This window comes from Chelon labrosus, assembly GCF_963514085.1.
Source record: "Chelon labrosus genome assembly, chromosome: 19".
In the NCBI taxonomy this organism is placed as follows: Eukaryota; Metazoa; Chordata; class Actinopteri; order Mugiliformes; family Mugilidae; genus Chelon; species Chelon labrosus.
In genome coordinates this window covers 20912647-20929952 of record NC_140352.1, presented here as the reverse complement: position 1 = coordinate 20929952, position 17306 = coordinate 20912647, and the positions used below count along the sequence as shown (strand labels likewise).

At 40.7% G+C, this 17306-nt stretch overlaps 1 protein-coding gene across 2 annotated transcripts; it reads left to right on the top strand.

Moving 5' to 3' along the window:
• Nucleotides 1-5098: 5098 nt before the first annotated feature.
• brsk1a (BR serine/threonine kinase 1a) lies at nt 5099-16074 on the top strand. 2 transcript variants are annotated; one of them, XM_084567201.1, is made up of 19 exons: nt 5099-6225; nt 6325-6419; nt 6612-6697; nt 6990-7130; nt 7328-7444; nt 7595-7628; nt 8155-8223; nt 8334-8480; nt 9300-9331; nt 9457-9621; nt 10599-10696; nt 11177-11327; nt 11456-11516; nt 13169-13445; nt 13672-13720; nt 13851-13974; nt 14318-14528; nt 14704-14793; nt 15197-16074. In XM_084567201.1, the coding sequence occupies exons 1-19, from the start codon at nt 6141-6143 to the stop codon at nt 15394-15396; spliced, it is 2232 nt and encodes a 743-aa protein (XP_084423327.1). In that variant the 5' UTR covers nt 5099-6140; the 3' UTR covers nt 15397-16074. The 2 variants fall into 2 exon arrangements, with proteins under 2 accessions (XP_084423327.1, XP_084423326.1); XM_084567200.1 differs by having other exon boundaries at nt 15137-16074.
• The last annotated feature ends 1232 nt before the right edge of the window (nt 16075-17306 follow it).

Sequence of the window (17306 nt, the reverse complement as noted above, 5' to 3'; positions counted from 1 at the left end):
TTCCAACTTCATGAGCAATAGTGTATATGGTTTTTTAAAAGAGTAGTGTATTTTACTGCCATTTATCTTTAGGGAAAACTACATGCATGTAAATGTAACTTCCTTTAGTAATTCCCAAAATTCTTGAACAAACAAAAACAAGAAAACAAACAAATGCATGCCACATCCACATTTATTTTTACTTATAGGAGCCTAAACGTTCTGGATTATTTCCAAAGTATTAGTTGTGTTGTTCCCACGAGGCTCATTCAGTACTAAAGTTTTATTAGTTAAATAAATGCTACAACTCTCAGCTCAACCCCTTAAGCCAACAGAATAGTTGAACACAAAACCAGGAACCCTAGTCTCCTTTCCAAGAAAAAGCCCAGTGCCAGCTCCCCTGGAGTCAGTATTTTACATGCATTAGGAGGCTTTTGTCATTCACAATGGCTGACTTAAAAGGTCAACTGTCTGCATATTCATTAGAAGGACATTAAAACAAAAAAAAAGAGGATGAAGGAATTTAAGAATAGTTAAATAGGTTAATTTACATAAATAGGACAAGTAATTAAATTCCAAATTTCAAATAAAGTACTTGTAAACCGTATCCTGGTGGCTTTCGAGGAGATGTCTTAACTTCTCCCTCAGTTAAGCTTATCATATCACTGTCGAGCCTCCCCCCCTCCCTTCCTCTAGTTGTCTTTCCCTCCATCTCAATCTGTCACGGTACTTGACTATAGCTCCTGCAGCGGCACATACCTCAAACAAACCCCAGCTCTCCTCTGTCAGAATGCCACACTGCAACGACGCCGTGCCAGCACCGTGCCAGGTTATCAGAGAGGACGTTGACAAGTGGTGAGTTCTGACATGATGCTGAAAACAGGACTGTGTTATCAGTAGTTGTTTTTTCCCAGATGGTGTGACAGTTCACGAACAAAATATCTTTGTATATGCCCTCTAGGAAGATTTATTCATTAACTGTGTTTCAGTTCCAGTTAAATGTAAATGGGTTCATATTAACTTGTCATCTGGGTTCAATCTGTTAAAGAGCCTGTGGGGGAATTATTAACTGTTAAGTAACTTTATGTAAATCATCATAGGAATAAGTGTAATGCCATATACACGAGGTCCCTTACAGTAACATAAATGTCTTGAGGGGCAAAAATAGACCCGAAGTTTGAACGAAGGCTTCCACATGTATGACCTATTGCAGAAGACCGGCACATTCCAGGCTCCTGGTTCGTGTTACATGAATGCAAGAAGCCACAGATATTTAGTGCATGTCCACGTGCAGCAGTGATTAGTGTCAGTGGAGCTGCTGTCCAGATTACTCACTCGTTCTGTCATACTTCACCAAATGCAGATAAGAGCTGCAGTGGAGGCCATACTGAATTAATCCCTTTGATGCACATGTCAATTATTTATTTTTCTTTCTGTGTGCCCACAGGTTTCAGGTGAAGTGGCTTTCATTTGTTTTTCCGGTCTCCATGTTTACATAATGTTATTTGCATGAGACAAACTAAAACCGTATAGAGTAGAGACTAGTAAGTCTGCTTTGTAAATGTGGCTTTGTGTTTCAGTGTCAAAGAGAAGGGAGTGAAGGACTGTAAGGATCTGATGGATGCCTTCCAGGCTTGCGTAAAAACCCTGTCTGAGGATTCGTAGCGGATAATGAAATACAGCTTTCGATGTAAGTTCACACAAACCACTATGAGCTATTAACACAGTGAAACATACGGCGATCAGGCATAACATTATGACCAATGACAGGAAAAGTAACCATCTTGACCATCTTGTGACAATACAATGTTCTGCTGGGAAACTTTCTTTAAACTGGTACTTAGACATGTAGCACCCACCTAGACCAGACCAGGCACCCCCACAATGACACTCCAAACTGATCAAGTATCTGTGGGATGATCCACAGAGGCCCCTCCCCTCAACCCATACCAAAGGCCCCCACTAACAACATCCTGTTATCAGACACCACAACACACCCTCAGAAGACCCATGTCCATTCTCTGATGAGTCACAACTGTTTTGGAGGCACAAGGGAGACCTACACAATATTAAGCAGGTGGTCATAATGTTATGCCTGATCAGTGTATGTCGAAGAATAGTAATGTTTCAGAGCTGTAAAACAGTTAGCCATGATGCTAATCAGGCAGTCAGTGGGGTTTGTTCTGTCTTGTTTTTCTGATCACTTCAGTAATTTCACCAGCAGAAAATCCACTATAAAGTCCAATCATTTTGAGCTTAAAATAAAACTGAAACAGGAAATTAGATTTAAAAACTACAAATCAGTATCCTGCTCCATTTACAACCTATAAATAACTGACTTTCTGATGGGTGTTTGGGATTTTGTGTCAATAACTGGGTCAAATCCTGTCAGACATTTTATATTTGATGAATCCATAGAAAGCTTAGCGTGGTTTAAATGACATAGTGCCACGCATTCATAAGCAGTTAATGCTGCCATATAACTTCCTTCATCTTGTTTCTTTTCAATCACAGTTCCTTCATCTTTCCATCTACCTCCTTGCTTATTGCACTGGACTGAACCATCTGAAAACTGAGGACGGGGGTGATGATAATACATCACTTCTGAGAATATATACTGCTGTGAATGTGTATTTTTTTATTATAAATGTTATTATTAAGGACTAGATTTTAACACGGATTATGTATGCACTATATATTATTTTCATTAAATACAAGATTCAATAAATATAACGCTTGTCCATTTACCACACATGGTACATTGTTTTTTGTTTAGCAGTCACAGATATTACATTAAGAATTTTTAAGTTATTAAATGCAATGGCCATTGGCACATTTCCATGTGAGCCGGTGTTTCCATTTGGAGTAGTTACTCCTAATAGAATTAAGAAGATCTTGTTAATCTCTGCTTAATCCTCACATTAGTACCTGCAGTGAGCAGTCTAATGTCACTTTTCCAGTCTGAGCTCTGGCTGTGTGGGGACTGTAGGAATGCTTGAAGATCTGGATATGGAAAAGACCAGTTTTTCCAGTGTGATAAATAAAACTGGAGGAGACATTGTGAAGTCCTATAGACAGGATTGACATGGAGGTGTATTCATTTTGGTTTCTGAAAAAGGCAAACTTCTTTCTGTCTGATAATCCCACAAAAACATCAATTTTACAGTCCATCTGTCTAATATGACGACTCATCTGTTATTTTGTCTTAAGGCAGAATTTATTTGATTTCTCCTGCAGGTTGTGCCATTTGCACTCCCAATGTAGGCCTACTAAACACCTTTTTTAAACCTCAAACGTCAGATCAAAACAGAGAGTAGCAGGATGTGCCTCTTTTTCATTCTATTTCTGCACCATGGTTGGAGACAAATCCTCCTGGCTGCGTGAAAATCAACCGGCGCAGATGAAGCGGAGCTTTGGGGAATTATCCGCCCACACACAACATTTCAAATTGAGATTGTAGAGATTTTTCAAGGCACTTTACAGATGATACGTTCAAATGTCCTACTTACCCTTTTTGTGAAACTGTCGTCTCTGTGTGATTCACTGGAATCTGCGCTTCTCTGACACTTCCGCCAGATGAGGATGTTTGTTGGGTCACACTTCTTCCGCTTAATGTGGGCGTCAGTGAAGTTTGAATGTCCCGGTCTATGTTTTAGAAGCATTATAGGATGTTTTTTCCATTAACAGGAGACTAGAAGCAAGTGACAGAAACAATCTGTGTGGCTCCATGCTTTAATGAAATACTGCTGTTGTGTGTATCATTTGTCAAAATTTTTAAGAATTTGGTATTTACAAAAAAAAAAAAAAAAAACATGTGGAATAGAAATAGCGTATACAAAAGGTCATATGGTTTGTAGGTGGTTTTAACATGAATGCATTAAAATAAATAAATAGGCCTGTTTTTAGAACTGGTATTTTGACTTGAACTAAGAAAAGCACAGCTACTATTAATAACATTAACACTGATCTGTTCTATTCATGGCCCACTAAGCCATTACACAATACCAAGACTGTGCAACTGAAGCCATTATTTGTCCACCAATAATTTTGTCATTTACTCGTGTGGTTTTCTTTTCTTGGTGACAACAGCCTATCAACAATCTTTTAAACTAAATGAACATACAATAATGAAAGTAATATTTTGAAGAAAGATCTTTCAACAGAGGTCAAAGGTTACTCAAGTAACCCACATGCTCTAGAGTAAAATTCTTAAGTAAATTTATTTCCGGTTTATCCTGTTACATGCCGAATAAATAATTAACTAATCTTTTCTTTAGAACTACTTGACAGGTTGGGCCCACTAAAATAATTTTGATGGGGTAATGACTTTTTCCAGAGAGAAAAGTCAAAACCCCACAATATTTAATGCGGTGGCAAAACAAATGACCATTTTATAATCTTTTATGCATTCTTGTAGCTTAAACTGATCAGTCAAATTAAATAAAATGATGATTATTTCAGTGGTTAACAATATTAAAAAAATCTTTTATAATAATAATAATAATTATTATAAAAAAACGAATTTATTTCCCATGCCACAACATATTTCAGTAGTTGAGTAACACTATTTTGAATGGCAAACCATAATTAAAAATATTAAAATTAAAAAAATACTTAAGTAGCCTACATATTTTTGATAATACTTTTAAATTATAAGTTATTTCATCCTTATATAATACCGAAAGTAAGCAATCAAAAGTGGAACAACATTTTTTAATATTTTAATAATTGAAATATAAAGTACCTTAAAATGGAAAGATTCACATAAAGTACAAATATAACTTTGGTTTACGCCTCATATCAAAATAACTCCGGGTGAAAACACAATGCCACCTATTGAACACCATGTTGTTGTGAACGCAGCGCAGCATCTCCCTGACTAGCCGCGTCCCATCTGCTGCCTCTGGCCATGTTTACAAATGTCTTTCATAATAAGAGCGAGGGAGGTGTCCGCTGCAGCTCCCAGTGAGGCCGGGGCCCGGGCGAATGCAGAGATAAGCGTATTTTGAGGAAGATGATCGGGAGGAGGAAGAGGAGGAGGGCGGGGGAGGCGAGAGGAGAGAGGATGGAGAGGGAGTGAGACCCGGATGCTGATGCGAGTGAGGCGAAGGAAGGAAGAGGAGAGAGAAAATATCGATTTACGGCAAGAAAACCGAAGGGAGTATAATACGAGGGGCCTTTACCCTGCGTGAAGTACCGTCAGGAGCGAGAAGTGGGGCCGTTATTAGAGCGGCTCCGTCCGCGGGTATCTTTGTTTTTTTCACCTGTGTATCCGCCGGTGAGGGAGGAGGACACGCCAAAGGAGAGACGAGAAGATGCTGTGATCGGCTACTTGCAGGGATGTAGAGACGGCGGAGGGACAGGGAGGGGGAGGACTACGCTACGCTAAGGATGGTTGTTTTGCGGGATCGTCTTCCAGATAATGTGAGAATGCGGCGGCCGTGCGATAAATCCGTGATGTCCAGAAACTTCAGGCGGTGTCGGTTTTTTTGACAGGCGGCCGTTGGTCAAGGCGCTGAAGCTAAAGGCTAGCCTCGCTGCTGTGTGGGAGAGCGGCGGCGAGGCTAAAATAGCATGCTGTTGCACCTGTAAAATAGGCCTGGCAGTCCGAATAACACCCATTTAATTCTCCGCTTGACGTGTTGGCCGTTTTTGTTCGTGTACTCAGCCGGTGAACGGTTTAAATCTCCGCAGAAGCCGTGAAAACCGTTTCTTATTAACCGCCATTTACAGTTAACGTCATACATGTAACAAGGTGCAAGTTATTCACATAAGCTAATGTACATAGGAAAACTCATTAGTTGGTCTTTAGCATAGTGGTCGGTATTTAAAGCAGCCTAGCAAGTTATTGTCATCCCAGTTTCCCTTGCTTTATTCTATCAATATTAAGCTTTTTATGTTAAATATTTCCGCCATGTTTACCGTGTTTCTGAACACTAAAATATTTAGCTCAATTTATCACCCAGGTGTTGTAAATCAAATTGTTCCATAAGTAACATCAGAGTAGCAGTGAATTCAAAGGCAGTCCTTCTGAGTTTTAGCATCCATCAACTTGTATCCCACAAAAAACCTCCTGTATAAGCTGTACAATATCACAGTAATTGCAATAATCACCGTGCAGTAGTTGTACTAATTGTGTATTAGCCTCCAGTAAGAGCAGTATGAGTAAGGAACTGTCTCTAAGTCAGTCAGCTCAATATGTTGGGCCCTATCGACTGGAAAAGACTCTGGGGAAGGGACAGACAGGTGAGTATAAAATGGTGAAATAAAACTTTCCTCTTTCCTTCTGTCTCTCACGGTCGTCTGTCTCCTATTTATGCCTCACCGTCTCATTCTTTTTGTCAGGACTTGTCAAACTGGGGGTCCACTGTATTACGGGTCAGAAGGTAGCGATCAAAATAGTCAACAGAGAGAAGCTGTCTGAGTCAGTCCTGATGAAGGTACAGTATGATGGCGCTTCTGACGATAACGGTGCTAATTCTGTATATAGCATGGCGTCTTACGCTATTCTCTGCCATCTGTATTAGCTAATTAACATCAGATGCCTTCATAAATGACAGTTGACTGGCTTTTGTGCTCTGCCTCAGCATCTTCTCCTCTTCCTGTCCCTCTAAACCCTTCTCTCTAAGCAGGTTGAGAGGGAGATTGCCATTCTGAAACTGATTGAGCATCCGCATGTGTTGAAGCTGCATGATGTTTACGAGAATAACAAATATCTGTGAGTTTCTTCTGGGCTCAGAAGCCATTCAGTCTGCATGCTTTTTGATCTGTGGTGTATGATCAGTATAAATATTACCTAAGAAGTGGCACTTTTATTCCCACTTTTTCTTCTCTGATTTATTCTGAAATGCTTTCGTTCTGTCTTGAGTAATAGCGAGCCCCAAATCCTTTAATATCATTAAGTAGATTGTTTGAAAGCGAGATAAATCTCATTATGATGGTCTTCAGAAAAGGTCTCGTCTCTTAGAGATGAAAGTTTAACGTTGCCCTTTTTCCCCGGTCGTCGACAGGTACCTGGTGTTGGAGCATGTGTCAGGAGGAGAGTTGTTCGACTACCTGGTAAAGAAGGGCCGGCTAACTCCGAAAGAGGCCAGGAAGTTCTTCAGGCAGATCATCTCTGCTTTGGATTTCTGCCACAGTCATTCCATCTGGTTGGTTTTTAGCACAGAGCAGTGGATCTTAGACTGTAGCCCAGGTCATACGATCAATGGCGGTTTGATGTAATAAATGAGTGGAAAATCTTGAAAAACAATATTAAATCACATTTTTCAAACCTATGCAGTTATGTCTAAAGTAAAATGCCATAAATCACACCACAGTCTTAATAGTGTCTGTTGTATTTGTGCAGTCACAGAGACCTGAAGCCGGAGAACTTGCTCCTGGATGAAAAGAACAACATTCGTATCGCTGACTTTGGCATGGCCTCCCTACAGGTGGGGGACAGTCTGTTAGAAACCAGCTGTGGGTGAGTTCATAAACAATCAGGACAAACACATTTCAATAACTTCCGTCGTAAATCTGTGCATTTCATGTAATACAACACATAGTGCTTTGTTGTACTATTTTTGCTGCTGTTTTCCTAAACGTAATCATGTACATTTATATTCCTTTGCAGATCACCACATTATGCTTGCCCTGAAGTTATAAGGGTAAGTTTATAACCCATTTTTATTTTATTTTTTTATTTTTTTATGAACATATAAATGATTACAAGACGGGAACAAACAGTCCTTTATTTTATTCATACTCATCTATTTTCGTTGTTTTTTGTATGCTATACATGGCATCCATTATAAATATTATGTACTAATAGTCCATTACAAAAATATTATTAAGTTACATGAGCTCAATTCTTATCAAAGGCATCACAAACGATTTAAACAAAAACTATGAAAACAGACTCATAATGGAGTATTGAACCTCCCACTGTGCTGTTTTATGTAAGCTCATCTTTAGTGAAGAGTGAATCTTTAGGGAAGATTATGCAGTTCTGTCAATGAAAAGATGATTTCACAGCCTTTTGGAGTGAGATCGACTAAGTGCTGGATTAAAATGGATTACAGCGTTTCTTTTGATAGAGATATACTCGGCCTCAAAATGATCTTAGCGAACGCTGCTAATTATTGTGGTTCAAATAGTCTGGTGAATGGACTCATGGGGAGTTGTGTTTTGCAGGGAGAGAAATATGACGGGCGGCGAGCAGATGTGTGGAGCTGTGGGGTCATTCTGTTTGCCCTTCTGGTGGTAAGTCTTTTACTCGCTGTTTTCCTTTTCGAAAGTGCCCCCTCGTGGGTTTGCAATTCATACTTCCCAGGGTTGTTTACTTTCTTTCCGTTCTCCTCTGTCCCCAATAGGGTGCCCTGCCTTTTGACCACGACAACTTACGTCAGCTCCTGGAAAAGGTGAAGAGCGGCGTGTTCCACATGCCACATTTCATCCCCCCGGACTGCCAGTCGTTGCTCAAGGGCATGATCGAGGTCAACCCTGAAAAGAGACTCACGGTACGAGACTGCTCACAGCGGTCCAAGTCTCGTATGCAGATAGTATCCAGAGCTGTATTTACACCTACATTAAATTGTCCACCGTGCACTGAAAAGTCCATCTCCTTCATTAACCTTTTTTTCTTCTTACATAAATTAGAGACACTGTTGTATTTACATTGGGTCAATTCCATTTTAAGTGTTTTAGGTGCATCCACACCAGGATTTATTGTTTTTCATTGTATTAAATCATGGAAGAACATAAACAGTGCTACTGCCACGTGTAAAATATGTTTTCCTGATCATAATTGAGAAAGGGCTGAACCTAATTACAAATTCTTGGACATTTGATGTGTGGTATAATTAATTCTGTCAATTTATATTAGATTAATAATATATACTTGGATCATTTCCACATGAGAAACCATGAAAATATTAACAGAACCATGTTCAAATGCAGTAATGAGAGTTTAAATAATGTGATAATAAACAATAGCAGACAAATTGGTTTGCATAAACTGTAGTCTATATTGCAGGCATTCCAACCTGCTTATTGAGTAGTTTTGAATTTGATGAATTATTCACCCCTAATTTGACTAGTGGTTTTATAAATGTGATAACGCATTGAATAATGTTTCTCCAGACCATTTAGTGGAGATTATTCTCCTTAAAAAAAAAACTTTGTAAGTTGTCATTTTAACATGTAGTATTCAGAGCTGAGCTGGGATGTACAAAAAAATGATCTGGTGTGAAGTGTTTACACAGCATTGCTCTGTGGCCATCTGGCCGTTAACAGACTGCATAAACTAATGGCCCCATCTGCCCTGTCACCCCTTACAGCTAGAGGCCATCCAGAAACACGCCTGGTATCTGTGAGTATGCGTTCATTTTTACGTATTTGACGACTGAAGTGAATCATATTTAATCATATACAATACATCACATTTGTATAATTCCTGGGTTTCATCGTGTGTTACGTGTCTGTCTTGACTCCTAGGGGTGGTCGTAATGAGCCGTGTCCTGAGCAGCCTCCTCCCAGGCGAGTGTGTGTGAGGCGGATCTTGTCCCTGACTGAACTGGACCCAGATGTGTTGGACAGCATGCACTCGCTGGGTTGTTTCCGAGACAGAGGGAAGCTCACACGTGACTTGCAATGTGAAGAGTAAGAACTATAAACATGAGTATTTTTGAATACTGGATTGTTCATTGAATGACTGGATAAATTGAAACACTTGGCGCACATAAAATACAATGCAATAATCATGAAACATAATAGTAATAATATCATTTCTATAATACTTTTCAAATCAGCATTTCAAACTGCTTCACAAATCATAAGAATCTGCAATTTTTAAAAGAAGCACAAGACAAAGTTAATAATAAATAAATAAAAAAAACACGAACAAACGAACAAATGCAACATACACACTTGAATAAAAACAGTGAAACCACAGCAAACTGAATTGTAAGTATTTTAGTTTCATCTTCCAAACCTTGATGCTGTGTACTGTGTATAGAATGTGAAGAGAGGTTTCTTATCCATGATGTCGCGTTGAAACCCCTGTGCCGAGTCAGTTTGACTCAAGATGACAGATTATAGCCCCTCACTTTGTCTAACTTTAAGGACAACATCCTCTAGAAGAAAACGCAGTGACAACAGGCTTTTACACCCTTTCCAAAAATATAACCTTGCCTCCCAAATATCAAAGCAATGTTACCATCAGCTGCTTCTCCTGTGGTAAAATGACGGTAAACAACTGGTTTGTTACTTGACGTACTTGCTACAGGATACAGTAGGCTGTTTGTATTCAACCACTGCAGGATCCAGTCACTGAATGTACAGAGGAAAGAAATATAATATAGAAATGATTAATGATACGGCTTTGTGTTGAGTTGCACAAGCGACAGTTCTGTGCCCTCTGTTCCAGCCTCTGTCAAATACACATGATCAGTTAAATTGTAAACTGTAAAGATCTTCAAATGTGAAATTTGTGTCATTAACCTGTTAAAAGCCATCCTTTTGGCACTTTGGTTTGTAACTAGTAACTGATCACAATCTGTAATTTCAGGTTTTACCTTTTAAACCATTATTTTTCGAGCTTCTAATCAAATGATTTTCTTTCTTTCTATTTGTATCAGAGAAAACCAGGAGAAGATGATCTACTACCTACTTTTAGACAGGAAAGAGCGCTACCCCAGCTATGAGGATGAGGACTTGCCTCCGCGCAATGACGTAGGTCAGTCTTTAGAGGGCAGGAGGGATCCACTAAAGGGAGGACGCTGCTTTTACCTGTCTGGGCCTCTGAGAAGCAATTGTACCACAGTGTGTGAGTCTGGTGTCGAATACATGTTCTCATCACCTCTGCCAGTCAACTGCAAATTTGCAATGACAATCTTAAATTTTATTTTACATGCTCAAAACAGACTCCACGGGATATGTGCAAGATATGTGCAAGACAAAACCCGGCAGAGTGCAGCCATTCTGCCACTTCAAATGAAGCTACGTTTATCACAGTCACAGATGGTGCACTGAGTGAAAGGCCTGTGGAAAAATAGCTTTCAACAGCTTTATTGTGTTTTTAGACAGAAATCCGCCCACCGTTTTGTGAACAGTCTTATTATGTTAGACAATCTATCACGTAATGTTGATGAAAATATATCTTTAGTGTATCTGTTACACTGCTTAAATGAAATATGAAATCTGTGTTTCTCAGCAGACCCTCCTCGAAAGCGCGTCGACTCTCCCATGCTGACGCGCCACGGCCGTTGTCGTCCTGAGAGGAAAAGCCTGGAGGTGCTGAGTGTTACTGAGCAGGGGTCTCCTACCCCGCCTCGCAGGGCCCTGGACACAGCTGCACACAGCCAGAGGTACAGCGTATTATTCTCACACATACAGAGTACATACCCTCTAAACACTCCATATCAAGAGCGTATTAGTTCAGTCTTCCATGGAGTCTTGTTGTTTACAGTCTTTTAACCTTTGGTCTTTCTTTCAGGTCTCGCTCAGTCAGCGGAGCCTCTACTGGTCTCTCCTCCAGCCCTCTCAGCAGTCCCAGGGTAAGAGTCTGTTAGACAACCTTTACAAGTGTACACACTGTTACTATTTTTAAATGTCACAAACATGCATTAAGTATACAGATTTTAAACCTCCCACCTGTAGCCTATGGCTGCTATACACTCACTTGCCAGTTCATAAGGTACACTAATGACAATGAATGTTTTTCCAAAATAACAGTCCTGCACTAAATCTCCCTCCATGGTTGTTATAATGTTTAGTTTATGTCGAAACAGAGTGAGAAAAATGCTGAATCAACTATGATTATTTTGGAGGATGTAGTTTGTGGTGCTGTGAAACTATTGAATTAAACGCAAGTGTTTCTGTTATTTAGCCCACTGATTAAAAGGCAATTGTCAAAATAATTGAATGTGTTGGCACAACACAATACAGTTCAGTAGTACTACAGACTACAGCCTCCAAAATGAAATGTTAAACAGATGCTGAATACTATAACCTTCACTAGTGTACCTAATGTAGTGTAGTTCTAAGCTATATTCTTGAATATGCGTGCGACTGTGAAAATATTAATGACATTAAGATACACTAAGACTGCCCAGTAAATCAGCATTATGTATCTTTTTTTCTGGTGTATTTCACCGTTCTATTCTGTTGCACTATTTTTATGTTTTCTTAAATTAGACACATGAACACATGCATACATTTTCACGTGTTTATTGATTGACTAATTTGATTACAAACTTGATGATGTCGGCTGCCCCTACTGATTAAAAAAAAACGAAAAAAGAAACCGCTCTTTACAGCCCCCTAAAATATCCATTTATCAATCTCCTAAGTCATTTGTACACATCATTGCAACACCAGTTCCTCAAATAAACTGTCGCCAACAGGAAGTTTGCATTTTTGTCTGTCTTCATGCCACTTCTCTTCCTCTCTGTGCACGAACTAGCTGTACTGAAAGTTGTTTGGAATACTTGACGTGATAATATTGAATTTGATCATTTAAAATGTAAACGGAAATCATAATAACCAGCAGTTAGTCTACAGTAATAACTTCGCTGCCACTGTCTTCTGTCACTACATTCTTAACCCTATCACTACCACAACTGTCACTAAACCCTCGTAAAATAATGAGAGTAACTTACAATAGACCAAGGGCCAAAAGTAAAGCTTCTATGGTCAACATTGGTAGAATTCAGTTTTGCACTTTCACTGCTCATAAGATGCACTCTTCTGTCATTAAGCATGATATTCATTTCCATCCTTTCTCCATGTTCCATCCCTTCTCTTTCTTGTTTTCCATTTCTCCAACCCCACACCCCACAAACCCACTCCCCAGTCCTATCAGAGCCCCGTCTTCACTTTCAGCCAATCAGATGTCACCTCTGCCACCGCTTCCCCCCTCACAAAGGAGTCCAAACAGGGAAGCATCACTACTCCTCGCTCAACACGGGCTCATGACAAGCCCAAAGCTCCCCCCAACCCAAAGACCCAGACCTTGCCCACCAAGGGACCCGCTGACCGACCCCATCTGCAGCCCATCAAATCCTTGCCTCTGCACAACCCATCCTCCCGCTCGCCCTCCCCTTCCCCACTGCTGTCACCCATCCCTCGTTTCTTCTTCCCCTCGTCCTCTGTCCTAAAGTCAGTGACTAAGAGCTTCTACCCAAACTCTGCCCACTCTGTGCCGCAGGTCACTCCCCAGGGCTCTCCGTTGCCCACACCCTTGGGCACCCCTGTCCACCACCCTCACCACCCTTCCTCCACCCCGCCCTCCTCTTCCTCGTCCTCATCCTCCTCGCGGGCGGAGGGAGGGGGAGGGGTGGGCTCACTCTCGCTGACTCCACCCTCCAGCCCAGGAGGTGGAAGTGGCATGGCGGCCAGCAGCTCGGCCCACTGGAGGACTCGCCTCAATTCTTTCAAGAACAACCTGCTGGGCTCGCCGCGGTTCCACCGCCGCAAATTACAAGGTGTGTTCTGTGTGTTGAAATAATATTATGAGGGAGTTGTGTTTTTACTGCACCAGTATGGAAGAACCACTTTGAAAAGGTGTCTTTCTCTTTTATTTTCTCTTTCACCATACAGTATTACAAACCTCTCTAATGTCTGAGGATTATATCTTTTCTATTTTCTACTGGTCTCCAGCTATAGATTTAATATGGCACGCATATTTTAAGAGTGATTTGTCTCTCTCAGTTCCTACTTCAGAAGACATGTCCAGTCTAACACCAGAATCCAGTCCTGAGTAAGTCACATTCCTTGAAACAGATGATCACATAGTGTTAGATATAAAGCTGCGTGTTCATGCCCTCAGATGTTTTTTATGATTCTCTGTAAATGCTTAGACTGCATATATATTTTTGTCTGGTTACCAGGCTGGCTAAGAAGTCATGGTTTGGGAATTTCATCGGCTTGGAGAAAGAGGAGCAGATCTTTGTGGTGATCAGAGACAAACCTCTGAGTTCTGTCAAAGCCGACATTGTCCACGCTTTCCTGTCTGTGAGTATCTGATGTGGTCTGTCATTCATGCCTCTCTCTCTCTGTCTAAGCTTCTCTGTAGAAAGCATGGCTCTCACTGGCAAAGCTGTAATGAAATCACTCTCATACTGTGCACACTTCATTTCTTTCATTATTTTAGTTTTCTTATTATTTAATCTTTATTTAATCCTGCTCACTCGTGGCATGTACGTGGATCACTTTGCTTTCACCAATGGCTCACTCTTTCTCTCTCCTCTCCTCACCCTCACCCTTTGTCTCCCTATACTCACGTTGGACCCCATACCTCTCCCGCCTCGTAAGTCTGTCGGTCTCTCTGCTTCTTCTCTGTCTCCCCACCACACAGATCCCGTCTCTCAGTCACAGCGTCCTCTCCCAGACCAGCTTCCGGGCCGAGTACAAGTCCTCCGGCGGCCCCTCCGTCTTCCAGAAGCCCGTCAAGTTCCAGGTGGACATTGCCTTTTCCGAGGGCGAGAGGGAGCGGGACAGGGACCGGACCGAGAGGGAGGGCAGGAGGGAGACAGGAATCTACAGCGTGACGTTCACCCTCATATCAGGTTAGTGCGGCGCTTGATAATTTTACTCTTTCCCCCAACTACTCCTTGTTAAACTATATGTTTGCACACAGAAATGTGGTTTTGAGGATGAAAATCAGGTGTCAAATTGGCACAATTATCATTTTTGGACAATACCTACCCAACATGACATGTGCGTGCATTGTTGCATCTCCAGGTCCGAGTCGCAGATTCAGACGAGTGGTGGAAACGATTCAAGCTCAGCTTCTCAGCTCTCATGATCAGCCATTGGTGCAAGCCCTATCTGGTGAGACTGCTTAAACACAAAGTTGTTTAGTTTGCACATGATATGCGCATTTATTTATTTTTTGTCTTTTAGTCTTTTAGTCCTAAAAACCTATCTGCAATTGATATATATACTTTCTTTATTCATACAGCTTTAATAGTTTTTAAACAATGGTTTGTGTGGGCTCAACATTAATTTCAATTGTTAACAACTTAATGTCATCTCTTGCAGGTTTTCATAAGAATGTTTTTTAAAGGTCATAGGCTGCAGTGTCCAAGGTGTTTGCAGAAAGAAAAAAGGCATAGTGCTAATTTCAAGGCTCTCACCATTTTTAATCCCGCCTACATTACTGGTCCTGTTTGAGACTGTAGCATGTATACATTTAAAGTGACTTTCCTGTTCTCCTCTCCTGATCCCTTCCCAGATGAGAAGAACGGCCGACCCCACGGGACCCCCACCCGCCAAAACTCGAGGCGCTCTGAGGGTGGGGGCGACAGGTGCGAGTGGGGTGACCGAGCAGATGGCGGAGGCATAGGAGGCAGCGGGGGAGTTCTGCAGCGCAGAGGCTCGGCAAAAGAGAGAACCCGACTGCTGTCCTCCAATGGAACCCAGTCCCAACCGTAGGAAAGAAAGTGAGGCCACACAGCAGGAGGTTTGAACTACACCAGAAAGACAGAAGACGGTATAACTTCATCTTCAAGTATCCCTGCAAGCCATGAGCGACTCCTATTCTTCCGCGAATAAGTTATTGAAGGTGCTTGACCATAGCAAGGATTGAGCCTTTTCCCCCATCATGCATTTTATTTACAACCCAGCATTCTCTTGATCTTTTGGATCACCTGGATTCCTTCCCTTAAACAAGAAAGAAGTGTTAAGGAACCACCCTTTAATTAAAAAAAATAATAATATGTGAATGAGCAGTTCGGTCTCCATCATAGATGCAGCTTCACAGATCAAACTAGGAATTTTGAAGTGCTAATGTGCATGCCAGTTAGCAAATCAGCCTGCTCCAGGATGCTGACACGATCAGATAGGCTAGTCTACCATATCATTGTAATACAATATCTGACACCAAAAACAAATATTAGTCTTGTGACGGTTCTCAAGATTACTTTTAAAATTAATCAATATCACTATCAAGCAACATGCAGTCCATACTGAAAGAAACATAAATGCATCTCAGAAGAAGAACCCTAAAGAGTTAGCAGCCTGTGACCACCTCAGTGAGTGGCAAAGAGCTGAATAAAAGGTCCTGTTTTTCTCAGGAGAAACTAGAGTCTTCTCCTGAGGCAAAGAAAACCAACAAAGTAAGCTAAGTAAGTGAATGTGAAAAAAAATAATATTTTTTTATTTAGTTATTATTTATGTTTACATTTTTCTTTCAAGGATGTCAGTAGCACGTGATCGCAGTAAAGAGAACAACTTAAACACTAAAAGTGTTTGACAGAGAAGACCAGTTGCTTTTTGGGAGGCGTTCATTTATTTAAAGTTTAATGTTTTGATTCTTTTGTATTTCCTTTTTACTCAGAGACAATATGATGAAACAATGCATCAAAGAATTTTGCATTGGACCCTTTGTTGCTCTGAAGAAATGTGTTTTTGATTTGAACAGAAATATGAACATTATTATATGAAGAAAAAAAAAAAACACTATGCGTGAATAGTTCCATGAACCTCATCACAGCTGTTTGTGCCCAGATTGAATGAGAAGAGCATTCCCGGCCTGTGGATCAAACAGAAACCACCTTCCTCGTCACGCTTGTCTCCTGTTGCCATAGTATTCACGTACTGACATGTAACAAAATAAAACAAAAAAGAAACACTCAAAGGAAATTCAGTAATGGACGTTTTCATAATGCCAGACTTAAAAGGGTTGACGGTGTCGACCTCTTGTCGAAAAGGACTTCAAACTGGGAAGCAAGCAGATTCTCCTAACCCCACTCTCCTCATTTCAGTGTTCACAACAAGCCAAGTAGTCCATCACCGCGCCCACGCTCATCACTGAGAGTCGCACCATTCTGCAAGCAGACGTAGCAACTCGGACAGTCACGTATTACTCCAGTACTCTGTCAGACTAGTCAATGTTCATCACCAGTCTTCCATGCAGCACGGTATGCAACAAAAGTACAGAATGCTTTCAGAGAGATACACATTGCAGTGCTGCAGTTCTATTTATTTTAACTGCATTTTTTTTTGTATATTTCTCCACTCTATCCATGAATCTAATTATTTATTATTTATTTAATTTATTTGATTATGCCATGTATTTGTTTACAAATGAGATTTTATGCCAACAAAAATGTATCAATATCACATCCAAGAAGCCTTTTCTATATTATTTCTTCTTTTTTTATTTCTTTTGAGCACCTCTTTTCATGCAAAAGAACGACTTTGATAGCAGTGCTGACAAGTTGCTTTCATCTTAAGTCAGATCTCATGTCTCTTTAAATCTCGCTTATCTCTGCTAACTGGAATCCGTGTGTGAGACAGGCGGATGATGACGGACTGTGAGCTGAAAACTTGGCAGCAGATGC

Bases quoted from the DNA above. Each gene is read 5' to 3' on its own strand.
- brsk1a (XM_084567200.1), top strand. From the start codon at position 6,141: ATGAGTAAGGAACTGTCTCTAAGTCAGTCAGCTCAATATGTTGGGCCC. The intron at 9,622-10,598 runs GTAAGAACTATA...TATTTGTATCAG, and splicing joins CGTGACTTGCAATGTGAAGA to AGAAAACCAGGAGAAGATGA. The intron at 10,697-11,176 runs GTCAGTCTTTAG...GTTTCTCAGCAG, and splicing joins GCCTCCGCGCAATGACGTAG to ACCCTCCTCGAAAGCGCGTC.